Below are 14,422 nucleotides of genomic sequence, written 5' to 3' on the forward strand. Positions count from 1 at the left end.
AGCGCTCCCGATCAATACCGACTAAATGAACTGCCTGCGTCTAAATGCCAACAGCACTCCGATCGATATGATCTGCTTCACCAGCTCCAATCCAACGCGGCGGGCCCAGCGTAACCCACTTCAGCTGACACCGGGAGTAAATAATTTCCCAATGATGGCCCGCGAGAAATGATTTTAATTGTGCAGGTTCGCATACAGATCAGCACTTGGGTCTTTCAGGATGGATACAAGCGATGACGTTTCCCCCAGTGATACATGCAATGCTCGGTGGATGACCTGGAGCACTTGGCCAGATGAGCCCTTGGCATTTAGTCGGTCTGAGCCTGGACCAGCTTTTGTTTTGAACTAGTGCAGTCATGCACATACAAAGGGGCATGTTCATTCGTTGCACTACTTATCATTTGGTTGCAATACATTATGTGTGGGTATTTATAAAAGGTCAAACACGTTCAACCTAGAGCACCTTGGCATATGAAAGGGAAATAGACCACGTCGAGACTTGCTTGGCCTCAGCGCAAACCAGCCAGGTGTTCAGTTTCCTCCTGAATGTTAGCTGGTCTGGTCATTACATAGAGACATTGGTAGTACATTCCAGCTCTTTGAAGCAGTAACATCAAAGTGGATATGCTTCAGTTGTCCACGATTTGCTTATATCGTATTCTCCGAAAGCCTTGAACGTGATAGCTAAGATAAGTTATTTATTTTTCTAAAATGTCTGGTATGCTTTGTACTCCAAAATCCATTCGCCATGCTCTAGACTGGACATGTCCAAAGCTTTGGACTCTTAATGCTCCACTATCATCAGAGGTTGGCTGAGAGTCCATTAGATATAGTGAACCTTTAAAATAATTGCACACTATACACATGTAAATGGCTGCCAATTTTAATCTAAGCCGAGTAAGAAATGAATGGGAGTGGAGGAAAAGGGTTTCGGCAGGTGGGAAGAGGGAGGAGACATTTGATGGGCGGGATTCAATGGACAGGATAGGACAGCAGAGGACGCGAAGCAGTGATTCAACAGAATCGCACAAAGCGAATAATGATATGGCTGTGGCATCTCAGATATACAGCAGCTCTATTCACTAAGATGTGCAATGGAGAAAATCCAGGGATGATAGGACTACCTTTAAGCCATGATAATCACAATCGCTTGTTCCAAGTGCATCATGAGAAAGCTTCACACCCCTTTGGATTTCTCCCCGAGTAGATCTTTGTCAATACACCAACTAAGGCCCTGTGTAAGGCTCTGGGCAGTTGCTAATGTGCTACAAAGGATATATCTGTGAACCTTGCACTGCTGCCCATCTCTAAACACCACAGGGGGGACTCAAAGTGCGAGCTAAGGAGGAATTGATCTGCCTAACTTCGTCTACTTCCAGGTTTCCTGACCCTAGTTTGAGCTGAACATATTTGCCAGCAATGTTCAGCCTTAAACCTTATGCATTGCTTTTATCAGGACAGACGCATACGTATCTTTCCCCGCGTATCCCTCTGATCACTGATGGTGCCAGAGTGTTCTCATGCAGTTTACTTGCAGCCGGAGACCCAACAGGTATTAGCCGGCTGATCTTGCTCTTCTTTACTTCCAATCAACATTGCTTTTCAGACAGAAAGTTGTTAATTTGGTGCTTGAAATAATCACTGGAGCAGCCACTACTTGTGTATAAGGGAGACCGTGATTGAGAGAATCACTTTTGAATTGCATACTTTTGTAGGCCCGAGATCAGATTCACGACAACAAACAGAGATCACAAATGTCAAAAGAATGTACATGCGTTATACATTAAAAGGTTTTGTGGCTAATCCACAGTGTTAGTTAAAGCAGAAAGCCTGGAATTAACTTTCTTAATTCCTCTATTATAAAAGCATACTTTATCCTCTTAAATCAACATTTGCATTTTCCTTTGAGGAAACGGAGAAAACTCAAACGACAGAAGCTGCTGGCAGTGCCGAAACCTCAGCTACAAATAAGCTATCATTTGAAAAGAGCAGCTGGGCCTTGGGTCTGAACTAGATGGTCTAGCCAGGCAGGTTCTTCCTTGCCTTTCAAAAAAGGATCTGCGATTTGAAGGCTTAATGCACGCAGAAAACGAATAACAAAGGCCTTCTTCAGCCAGGGGCCTTTCTCTGGAGGTACAAGCAGGCGCTGTATTACTTTATAAATTAGTGACAAAGGGCGGTTGGGAGAGCTGGAAACTGGAGTAGGGAGGGGGCGTGGCTACACGCTACATGGAATGGTAAGCTAAAACGGAGCTCCCGCTTCTTTCGATATTTTATTAATTCCAGAGGAGTCCTATTACGTGTTTTTACTTTTATTTATACCTTACCTGGCATCTAAAGCAGTGCGGTTTTTTTCTCCAGCTCCACACGCTGTCGTCTGCTGAAGCAGCGAGGAGGCCCGACGCAGCAGAGTTGGGTGGAGTTTAACTCTGCATTTCCTGTCAGCGACATCAAGTCGCGTAAGATGTTTGACGTGGTGGCATAGTTTTAAAAGACAATACTGGCAGCCACATTTAAATCAACTCTTTCAATTGAATGAGGACATTAAAAGGTACTTTTAGCCCATGTTTAAAGGCTGCACTCAGGGATTTTCACTGCATATCTCTGCAAAGTGGTTTTGGCATTGTATCTCTGGATGAGTGATGAATATATAAGAGAATATTGTTTTCTTTAATATTATTCACTTATTTGAAAGGTGCCAAACAAATTAAATCACTTGTGGAAGAGATCATTTTTTATTTTTGACACTGACATCATTCTCTGTTATTCCCAAGAGGTGACAGGTTCATTGTGATATCTTGTAACTGTTTTGCCTCTTTCTTCAAGCATTGTATTTATAAGCTGTAACTTTAAATATTTAACCACAACAATAGCAGAACGTTTGAGGGGCTCTCAGCATAATATAACTATCCCCTAGCTGATCTGATTTGCCTCTAACTGGGACCTCACTAAAAGGTCAAGCTAAATCCCCAGCCAATAAACAAACATCTGTGCCAGTGGCAGCCACCTTAAAAAGGCCAAAACGTGACTCCCCTCCCTCCTGCCCAAATAATAGAATCTAGCATGGAGACTATTTTTTGGAAATAAGAGCACTCAAAACCCTTCATGGAAACTACGAATATTAAATTTCAACAAATGGCCGATTTTTGAAAACAGAATTGAAGTGGTAGAGATAAGAATTAGCATGGGTGAAGATATTGACACTCGAGTTGCACTTATGGAAAAATCCATACATCCTCTTCAGAAACAAAATGAAGATTTGGAAAATAGAAGTCGTAGAAATAACCTATGTTTTTGGTTTTCCAGAGGGAGTGGATGGGGATGATGTTTCTCTCTTTCTCAAAAAAACCCTACCCAACATCCTGAATCTACATTCGTCCATTCCTCTTAACATACAAAGGGCACAGAGTAGGGTTTAAAAAAGCAGTCACTGTCAGGGTTCTCTACTGTAGTGAATGTAGAATGTATTTAGACTAGTTCACATAATGGGGGGCAATTTTGTTATGTTTTTATTCAGGTGGGTCAGGAGTTTAGGAGTTGGACCTTAACATACTATTCCGTGTGTTGACACTAGCCCAAGCCAAAATGGAGGGTTTTAACCTGTGTCCTGATTGGCTGGGAAAGACAACTGCTTCAACTGCCTTTCATTGTCCTATGCCCAGCTGAGGTCGTCAGGATCCAGGAAGCTCCAGCAACACAGAGGCCTAACTCTTTGAGCCTATCAAGATAAATACGGAGAGACATTGTGTTGCTGAGATGGTGTCATGAGAGAGCCGTAAAGTCGTTTTTAAAGTCTGAAGCTAGGTGAAAAAACATTTCTTCAATTTTTGTTTATGAAGGAATTAGTTTAAACTGACATTTCTCTGTGGAGAATCCATGAAATAATATAAGGAAAGCCAACCGTTTAACAACTCAAGTTGTTCTTTTACTTGCCTTAAATAACAAAGGAAAGATCATCTATTTTTTTATGCTTGCGCTGGTTTCTGTTGCGCCCTTCGAGCTCGTTTGGTTCAGTAACTACGTGAGCGTTTTGGGAAAGAACTGCTCTGCAGTCAGCCCTGATGCTACGGAACGGCTTGTGCTGGGTTCCCTGGGGAAAGCTTTCCTTTTGAATGCTGCAGCTTAGTTAAGAGCAGCGTTCGAAAAATCCGGGCTGCAGTGACACTGCATTTGTTTTTCCCTTTGAATGCTGCAGCTTAGTCGAGTGCTAGCAGCGTTTCTATATTCCGGGCCACGGCGACACAACTTTTGTTTTTTCCTTTCCACCACTTGAACTCTCTGAAGCGGTGGGCCGTGACTACAAACAAAGTCAGTTTCAAGGAAACACTGCGCAGACTTTGCTGTGACTACTCTGAGCCCGTGGAGACAGGAGAGCGTGGTATGCCCGGTAAATTACAGGAACCAGAGTTTACGAGGAGAAAGCAGTCATTGCAACAGCAGTACACAAGGTTGAACTATTTTTCATGCATTACAGTCAAGTTTCAACAAGTGTTTTCAAGTAAGCTCTATTACCCATGTGACTATGTACACAATTCGCCTCATTTCAAGTGACAAAGCTAATTAGTTTAAAGGTGGGACATCAAAGGCCAAGACCAATTAGAGCGAAGAGGTTTAAGAGAAAAAAAGAGACATTGGTGTTTGTAAGAGAAGATTACTTAAAGAGTATCCTTTGGGAAGATAGCATAGGAATAAACAGGTATACATTCATTACTATAACATCTATGGAATATCAGGAAGGTTTGAGTCAGGATGTTTTAATGTAACCTGCCTTGTATCCTTTCTTTTCTTCACCCTGTAGATTTCAATAAGGTCACAGTCTTTTTTATTTTATCCACTTCCCCTTTCCCCCAGGGGTATTATGAGCTCAGCCATGTATTAGTGTGGATGAGTGCGCCATGCCTTTGAGGGTCTGTCGGGGTTGAGCAGCTCCTGTGGACGCATTATCAAGAATGAGCCTGACATTCAGCCAAGAAAAATAATCTTTCTGCTTCTTGAATATACAGAACTTCAACTGATTTTACAAATGACTAAAGGAACTGGACATCTGGTTTGGAATGGTCCCAGGATGTGTTTCTCAAAGGATGTGCCCAAGACCATGGCCCAGCAGAGAACAGAATTACTTTCCTACCATCCTGCACTCAAGCAATTGAATGCGAGATATGGCTGATCCACCTCTGCACTTGTAAAGTCCCCTTTAATGGCAAAACTTCTTCATTTGAGATTCCAGTGGATTTAAAGAACTTCATAAAACTACAAAAGATGGAGGCAATGGATACTGGTACCACCAGTCAGACAATCTACCTCCTCCTCTTTTTTTATATCCATCTCATGATCCATTTCAATAAGAGGTTTCTCTGAAATAATGACTCCTCTGGAACTCTAACTTAGTAACCATTTGGAATGGGCAAGTTGTTATTGTTTTGCTTGTTGTTTCGTCCTTTATGGGATGCGCCTACACTCCCTTTTGGCACCCGAGATAGCGATTCTGACTTTCAAGCTTTTTATTTTTGATTTATCTCACGTTCTCATAAATGTTCGGTGGGAATATCTTTAGTGTTGTGACATTATAAGTTTTTATTTTATAACAACCTGTTGTCAGATGTTGCAATGCTTGCTCTTTTTTTTTTCTTCCCCTTTGTTTTTTTTCTCCCATTTTTACATTCCTTAGGCTATCATAGGAACATTACCTTTGTTACGGTGTATGCCAACTACTGGATTTAAAGAAAGCATCTTGATTGGAAACAGATTTTAAATATGTCTTCTTCGTTGAAATGATTAGCTTTATCTCTGCCTAGTTTATAGCCATAAGGTGCATGACATGGAATGTTAAAAATCTTAACAATCCAATAAAGACACTTAGAAGAAACTCATGTATTACTACAAGAATTCATGAAATTGAAAAAAATGTGGGTAGGCGAGGTAAGGGCTGGTCAAGCAGATGGTAAACGTAATGGTGTGGCAATCTTCATTAAAAAAGGGCACTATCAGATCCTACATAAAGATGCAAATACTAAAGCAGATGGGTCTTAGCTAAATTATCAATCGATTTTCAAATATTTTCGATTCTTAATGTCTATGGACCCACTAATCCCGACGCCAGCTTTTGGTGCGATTTGAACCAAATTGTTTTACAGTCTGACCTCCCTAATCTGGTATTATGTGGGGACTTTAAAATTTTTGATCCTTATCTAGATAGAAGATCCGCCCTGTCAATGTAAAAATAGCAAGTCACACACTAAATTTACAAGATGTTTAGCGGAAATTGGTGTTGTTGACTCATGGAGATTTTCGCACTGTACAGATTTGGACATCATCTTTTTGCTTTCTCGGATTGATTACATTTGTGTTGCCAAATCCTTAGTACATGCAATAATACACTCCACTATTGAAAGTTCAATAATATCAGATCATTCTCCTTTAATAACTAATGTAGAATTGGGATGTGTCAGAAATGGCGTTAACAGGTGGAGATTTAACAACGCACTTCAAGACATTAATTTTGAAAATTCTTTTCAAGACTTTCACCATTTCTTCTTTCAAATCGATAAAGACAATGACACCTCTCGGGCCAACGATTGGGATGCTTATAAAGCAGCCTTGCAGGGGCATATTATCACACATGTTGCCAAGAGAAAGAGGGATGCAAAAAAGGATTTAGATGCTCTTCATGGTCACAGTATTTTAGAGAAAAAATACAATACTAAAGCAAATGCTCTGCTTAGACAGATTATTGTTCTTCGCTTCTCCATTAATAAACGCACTAAACAAGTTTGCAGTGTTGTGATGAAGTTTAAATCCAAAATATATCAATCATCTAACAAAGCAGGTAACGTTCTAGCCTCGTACCTAAAAATAAAAAAAAGATCTAAAATATCTGCTGTTAACAAACGAGTTAGGCAGAGTAGTATCCTCTGATGCAGATATTGTTAATGTCTTTACCAATTTCTACAAATAATTATATTCCTCAGACCACATACACTCTAACATCGACTTTAATGATTTTCTTTGACCGTTTAAAACAATCATCCAGTAAGCATTGATTTAACTAGCATCAATAGCCCTATTCATGTCCATGAAATAGTCAAAGCCATTAAAGACCTTAAGAAAGGCAAGGCTCCTCGGACCAGTGGATTTTCTATGGATTTTTGTGCACATTGTTCTCCTATCCCCTCACCAGAACTAGAATATTTATACAACTTCTTTCCAAAGATTGGTAAGTCATCGGGTTCCTTTACGGAAGCTCTTCTGATTGTCTTTCCCAAACATAATGAATTACACAAGAACTATAGGCCAATTACATTAATTAATTCCGATTGTAAGCTTCTGCAAATAATTTAGCCAATAGAATGGAATCTTTTATGCATAAATTAATTATACCCGATCAGATAGGATTTGTTAAAGGAAAGATTATTTCAGCTAACACTAGACTTTTTATGAATCTTCACTGCATAAATATCATCCAACAAACCCTATCATGGCAGAAGCACTTGATGTTGAAAAAGCATCTGACCGTGTTGAGTGGGATTTTTTGTTTTAGCCTTAAAGTGGCATGGTATCGGAAATGGCTATATTCAATTGCTTAGACGTCTATATTCTGATCCAAAAGCATCCATTTTTATCAATGGTCAATTATCTCCCCGATTATTCCTTCGTAGAGGTACAAGACAAGTCTGTCCCCTTTCCCCTATTTAATTTGTTTGCCCCTTGAACCCCCATTAGTATTAAAACAAATTAATAAAGATATTGTAGGAATTTGCTGTGGTAGTTATGAATTTAAACTTGCTGCATATGCCGACAACTTATTAATCTTTTTTGAAAATCCGAGCAGAACACTCCCTCCTGTATTCGATACGATTGACTTATTCTCTCGCATGTCGGGCTATAAATTAAATAAAGATAAATCTGAAATGCTTTCACTTTATGTTTATTGTATAAAGGAAGATTTTACTCATTTTGGTATTAGTTGGAATCCAATTTCTATTAAATATCTTGGTATTTCAATTGCCTCTTCACTTGCTCAAATGATTAAGATAAATCTACAAAATTTGATATTAAAATTAAGTGAATCAGAAACTTTATGGTTCCCCCTTATGTTTACTTGGTGGGGAAGATTAGAGGCCATCAAAATGATGTTCACACGTGCGATTCTATACTACTAAAAAATGCTCCTCATTTCTTTGCCACCCCTCTTTTTTTAAATGCATCAACAAGATACTTATTGATTTCCTTTGGGGTCCTAAGACAAAGAAAATAATTGCTTGTAGTAAACTTAAAAACTCATATGCTTGGGGTGGTGTAGGATTTCCAAACTTGTAAAATGATCATAGAGCTTTTGTTCCAAAGCAAGCCAAGAATTGGTTTTCCCCTAGTAAATACATGAATGTACCTACTTGATTGACTGTTCATAATTCTCTAGTTTTACCATTTGACATCAAGGACATCATTTATATTTTTAATGGATGCAAGATGGGGTTTTCCAAAGCAATACATCTTACTAAATCTTATTTAAAGGACTTCCTCTTTCATCAAATTAATAAACCTGCTATACCTATACATGACAGACCTATTTTCTGGAAAGCTGGGATCAATAAAGTAGTAAAATGTATTAATCAAATAATTACGGGAGGCGAAATCCTTACTGCAGAATAATTTAAATCCACACTTTTGTTGCTAGAATTTCCTCTTGGTCAATACCTTAACATAATGAACACATGTTTGGATGCCATGAGCAGAAAGGATTCCCATGATTTGGTTGTTGATTCTATTAGATTATGCAGCATGGAATCCCTTGATGTCAAAGCCTCTAACTTTTACAACATTTTAATTGTGGATAGACCTTCTAATACTAAGTGGTCATCTGAACTGCAGTGGAAAGAGGACTGTGGAACACACTTTGATGATGAAATGTGGTCTATGATTTGGACTAAGATTAAGATGGTATCGGTCTCTGCAAATATAACTCAAACTTTGTATTTCTTCACATATACGCCCTTTATTACTCTTAAGAAACTCTTTATGTCCAAGATGTCCAATGTCGATTTATGCTGGTCCTGTCATTCTGCCATTGGGTCCTTCAGTCATATGTTTTTTAATGTTCTTTGGTGAATGCTTTTTGGAACCAAGTGTGGACTTTCCTTCAACGCATTTTTAAAATTGATATTCCTTTAGGTCTAACTAATATCTTGCTGGGAAGTTTAGAATTCAATGAAGGGAACATTTAAACCTCTCTTATTTTTGACCAATTTATACTCCTGGGAAAATTCTTTGGGGCAGGTGCAATAAACTTATGAAAGATCATTACCACTATCCTGTAGGTGGCCTTTTTCTCCTTTGCGGTGAGTTGACCGAATAATCCATGTTTACACGTGAGAGAGGGGAGACAACTGATAATTTTATTTATGTATTGCATTTATAATACGCCTAAAACCTGGGGTGTTATATCTTAGTCATTTGTTCAAGGAAAAATAACGAAAACAGTATGATCTATTATTTTGATCCATTTAAGCATAGCTATTTCTGGTTTCATTCATAAGTGGATATGTTTTGGACATTCTGTGACGCGGACCTGCCTTGCAGCCTCATGCTCCAGTTAGAGGGGAAGCTGCATAACATCTGCATACATCAAATGCAGATGGCTTTGCTCCATTACCTGTGCTTTAGGCTGCACAAAGACACTGACGAGGGACAGCGATCACCGGATGAAGATTCTGATGTTTGTATCCAGGGTGATACCCAGACAATCTTTATACTTTTGTTAGAATCGAAAGCTCAAAATTCACCTTATGCCAATCTCACAGTCCTGGTCTATCTTTCTAGGTGGCGGGTAAGAGTCACCACATTATAGGACAGACACGTACCAGGGTCCTGGTTGCCTTTGTCGAGGGCACAGTGAAGCTGTTTTCATATTGTGGCTAAAGTAGGTTCTGTGCTGCTGAATATACTGAAGCTCCACTGTGTATCATTGTGTTGATTATGGTTTTCCAGAGTGGAAGCCAAGATTAGCAAGAGCATATGGCATCGTGGATGGGTATCTCTAGTGGGACAACAATTGTATTGTATTCCACTGATAAGTTCTGAACGTCATGGACAGAAACAAACCTGGAGTGGTCTACAATACCTATCCAGCTTCAACTTTAGGCTGTATATTGCCCCATATCTGTGCATACCAAACAATTAAACAAAATGCCACTCTCCGATCAAATGTAATAACAAACCGCTTCCGTGCAATCTCTCCCACTAAACATCAGCCCCTTTAAAAATACTAGGTGCTGTGACAGCCTGCCCGTTTGCTACCTCCTTCATGATACGCACTATCCTCCAACCTTCCTTTTCCTCTTCCTCCCCAAATGCGCCGCTTCTTCGTTCTATGCATTACAGCATGGAGCCCATCACTCCAAGGGTCAGTAACTATGGGACAGGCAGGGCTGGTTTCTGAACGCACCAGCTAGTATGCTTCACTGGGCGGCTGCCCTGCATGCGTGAGCTCCCATTCCTCTCCCTCTGTAAAAGTGGAAGTATTGGGGACAATCCACAATACACACATGTGGCTGGAATCTTTGAGTAACATCTCATCAGGCACACAAGGACCGAGTAAGCCAAGTTATCAACAATTAGCAATCAATCTCAAGAGCATGCCCCCCCCTCCCTACCACATCACTTAGTAAAAGGCTTCTGTAAACACCAGGTACCATGGTGACAGGCCCAAGTTTTAATTGGTACCCAAGTCTCCACTGCCTAAGTTCACTTCATTTTCTTCATCGAGGCTCGGAAGAATTTTGGAATGTTGCTGGGCTGCTATATCAACATGAACACACTAATGGTGGCTTTTTTCTTCTTTTTTTTCCAGTTCAAGCAGGCCCACCTGTCGGGCCCTCCCATCCATGCCATTCGATCCTCACCACATTCTTTTTAGCTCACTGGTTGCTTACAACCCTGATTAAACTGCGATGTTAATGTTAAAGGATATGTGTACCGTGCACTATCACCACCGGAGTGGTCCCCTGGCGGATCTGAAAAGGAAAGGGGTGGGACCATGCAGATTGCTCAAAATACCAGCGTGATCACTTGCAGCCATTTACAGAGTGTAGCTTGGTAGGCAGATACCTTCTGTGGAAAAAAGTTAGTCTCCCCTTCGTAAGAACTCTCCCATTGGGTCAATGATCAGCAAAGGTTTTGAAAACTTCCAAGATCAGAGGATCTCGAGCAGGACTCTTGCTCACAAAGGAAGTTGCTGCTCCTAACTACCTCCAGAACCAACCCAACAGAAATCTGCACTCAACTAGTCTCCATCCTCTGAGCACAATCAGCACCAGGTTTTTAGGCCACTGGTGGTGGGGCCGGTGTCTCAAAGATTGGCACCAATTTCAGAATCAGAACCCCTCCTCCTGATCTTCAGTGACAGTAAAAACTTCCCTCGTGTGGGAAATGTGGTGTAGTCCCTTTCCCTTCCCCCTGCGGACTCTTCTTACGATTAATTTTGCTCATCGCTCCACCACAATTCATAGTCTGCGTATATTAAAAATGCCACAAATAAATAAAACAAAAGCAAATCAGACCGAATGAAGCCAGAACACAGAAGAAACTAGACAGTGTGTTCCTAGTACCAAGAAAGGTAGGAGCATCGGTGTGGAGTACTACTGAGACCTCAGAGAATAGCAAAAACTACATAGGAAAACAGAGAAAGTATGCAGCGCTCTCAGGTTTCCCCATGGCCATGCATGAATGAGAATGACACCCAGTCCTGTGATTGCTTGGAATTCTGGCACTTTTATTTTTCCTACATTTCAAATGGGAAATCAAAAAACCACAAGACTCGGAATTCAAAGGGAAATTTAAAAAACTAGGTGGCCTGTGCATGCATTGCCATGGGAAACATGAGAGCTCAAAATTATGGCGCCAATTATTTTCACTATAATGGAGACCTATCGGCGAAACAGACAAAGGATCCAGCCAGATTCTTCATGCTGGGCTTAATTCATGTGACGAAGTGATGGTGTTACACGTATTGGGAAATTCACCTCAGCTCAGGTTGGCACCTTTGGGAGGGGTTAGGCTATAGAGCAAATAGTGCCTGGTATGAGAGGTGGGCATATCGCGCACTCAGCCTTGGGGGGTGGCGAGATGCACTCATTCGTGCATATGCAAGCTCGGATACAGTTGCTGATAACCTTCCCAATATGTATACCGGGTACTTTAAGAAATGACTATGGGGAGAGAAGAAGAGGCATCAATCAAAACCAAAAGCAATAGTGTAATGCTTTCACAGAGCCAAAATGGCGGTGGCAGCTGGAAAAATGGACTGAAGGACTGATCGAGTCCACTTACTCCCAATGGCTTAGTTCTGGCTAGAATGGAAGGGCTGCACCTGACCTGTTTGACCTCTGCTTGCAGGTGTCGGAGCTGTAGGCACTGCTCCAGGCGCTTGTGGGTCTGATCCGCGTTCAGCTCCAACTCGTGCTGCTTCTCGTGAAGGAACTCCAGCAGCTCTTGGACCTGCGTTGCCAGGTCGATGTCCTTTTCGCAGAGGAGGTCGATGCCTAGCCCGAACAAAAACACAACAGCTCGGTTAGATACATTTGCCAGCTCTCCTGCATCAATGTAAAGTCTAAACCCATGAGGCATGGCTGAAGTCAAGGCACCTATGCTAGGGGGGACCATCCTAGGGGTCACCGGCCCAACATACACGATCTAGATCCTAGAAATAACCTGCACAGGTGGTCATTCCAACCAATAAAAGACAGCGCTCCTAGCCTCAGTGTTTGCGTTCGTTTCATGCATCGCTTAGGATCAAGAAGGCCATCTGCCAAAGGAAGTCACAAAGAAAGAAATGCAATGTTGTTTTGCTTACTGTTTACATTAGTCTTTTGTAGAATAAAATACAAGGTCCTCAGCTTGGTCCTTCTCTCAAGAATTTTATTGACAATATTTGCAACCGGCAAAGGCAGCAGCCTCCTGTGTTAATTCTGGCCAGGGTGTACCATGGAGTAAAAGGCAGTCATTTTATGCCTACGGGCACGCTGAGAAGCAGCGGTGGACTCTGCGGCAGTATTTTGTAGAGGTTCACAGTTCCAGCTTCCCAAGGAAAAAGTAGCTTGGTCCATCACTTCAGCCTGCAGTCAAGTACAGCCAACCAAGTCTTAAATGAATTGCTTTTGCAATGCTACCAAGAGATGACTGGGCCAAGAAAATGGTCTTGTGGCCATTTGTTTAACCAAACCAATCATTTGTTCTGGTGTCGAGGTTCAAAACGTTGCTTCGGTAGGGCATCTCTGTGCAGGTCACATTTAGCTTCAGCCAACAGGGCGCAGGGACCCATCCACAACAGGATATTGCTGCAGGCAGCCGTATGCCAGTGCAGGGACCAGTGCAGGGACCCATCCACGCCGGGATATTGCTGCAGGCAGCCATATGCCAGTGCAGGGACCCATCCACGCCGGGATATTGCTGGGACCCATCCACGCCGGGATATTGCTGCAGGCAGCCATATGCCAGTGCAGGCACCCATCCACGCCGGGATATTGCTGCAGGCAGCCATATGCCAGCCACGCCGGGATGTTACAGTTTCCTTAAATATATTGTCATCCTAAACAATAATAAATGCACTTCTCAGGATTACAGTATATTAAAGCCAAACCCTAAGTGCTCAGTCATTGGAACGTTACACAGCTCCATGTAGTGAGTGCCTAGTGTTTGGCTGTCACCCAAAGCACTGCATTTACTCGTGCTTAGGATGACAATATATTTAAGCAAACAGTAACATCCCAGCGTGGCCAGGTCCCTGAACCCCGCTGACCGGATCCCAACAGCGCGCCCTTATTTGGGACCTGCACCAAAACAACTGGTGCCAAAATGGACGAGCCAAAAAAACTGCGTACCGCTGGAAAACAAGGGCAGTCCAGCACTGTAACGAAGAGGCATTTCTCCTCTGGACATGCATTCCCAGACACATGGTTCGGCCCTGCTGAGCTTCATCTGAGAGGTGAGGCTGGCGGCTCTGTCTCTAGGAGCAGAGAGAAAGGAGTCCCATTCTGGATTACACTTTACCGACTTTACACACCCACAGTTTCAAAATTTCCCAAAATGTGAGAGCCTCTTCACAGAAAATGTAATAACATGTTCTATGGAGTGCTGCCTACTCAGCAGGGTATGGCCAAAAAAAAAAAGGCTGAAAATCCCAGTTGATGCACAAATTAACCCTGGAAATGGCAGCGGAGTGAGGTATAAATCAACATAATGCAACTTTCAGAGCAGAGTGAATCATGCAAGTGCAGCAGTTGACCAATAGGAAGCGAGGAAAGGAAAAACTAAGCCACAGCTTCCAAAATGAAAAAACACAGATAAAAATGGTTCTTTGTGATTTCACTAAAAACATTTTTTATGAAAAAATGTGCACGAACCAAACAACTAAAATATCGACTATTTT

At 41.7% G+C, this 14,422-nt stretch overlaps 1 protein-coding gene across 6 annotated transcripts in view; it reads right to left on the reverse strand.

Annotated features, from left to right (window-relative positions):
* KALRN (kalirin RhoGEF kinase) overlaps positions 1–14,422 on the reverse strand; it is a 1,827,638-nt gene that overhangs the window by 674,538 nt on the left and 1,138,678 nt on the right. For all 6 annotated transcript variants that reach the window (XM_069616662.1, XM_069616664.1, XM_069616661.1 and 3 more), the window contains exon 15: positions 12,370–12,536. In XM_069616662.1, the coding sequence (XP_069472763.1) occupies positions 12,370–12,536 (167 nt within the window). The remainder of the gene's footprint in view (positions 1–12,369; positions 12,537–14,422) is intronic.

Source organism: Ambystoma mexicanum, chromosome 9, assembly GCF_040938575.1.
Source record: "Ambystoma mexicanum isolate Mex_15411 chromosome 9, UKY_AmexF1_1, whole genome shotgun sequence".
Taxonomy (NCBI): Eukaryota; Metazoa; Chordata; class Amphibia; order Caudata; family Ambystomatidae; genus Ambystoma; species Ambystoma mexicanum.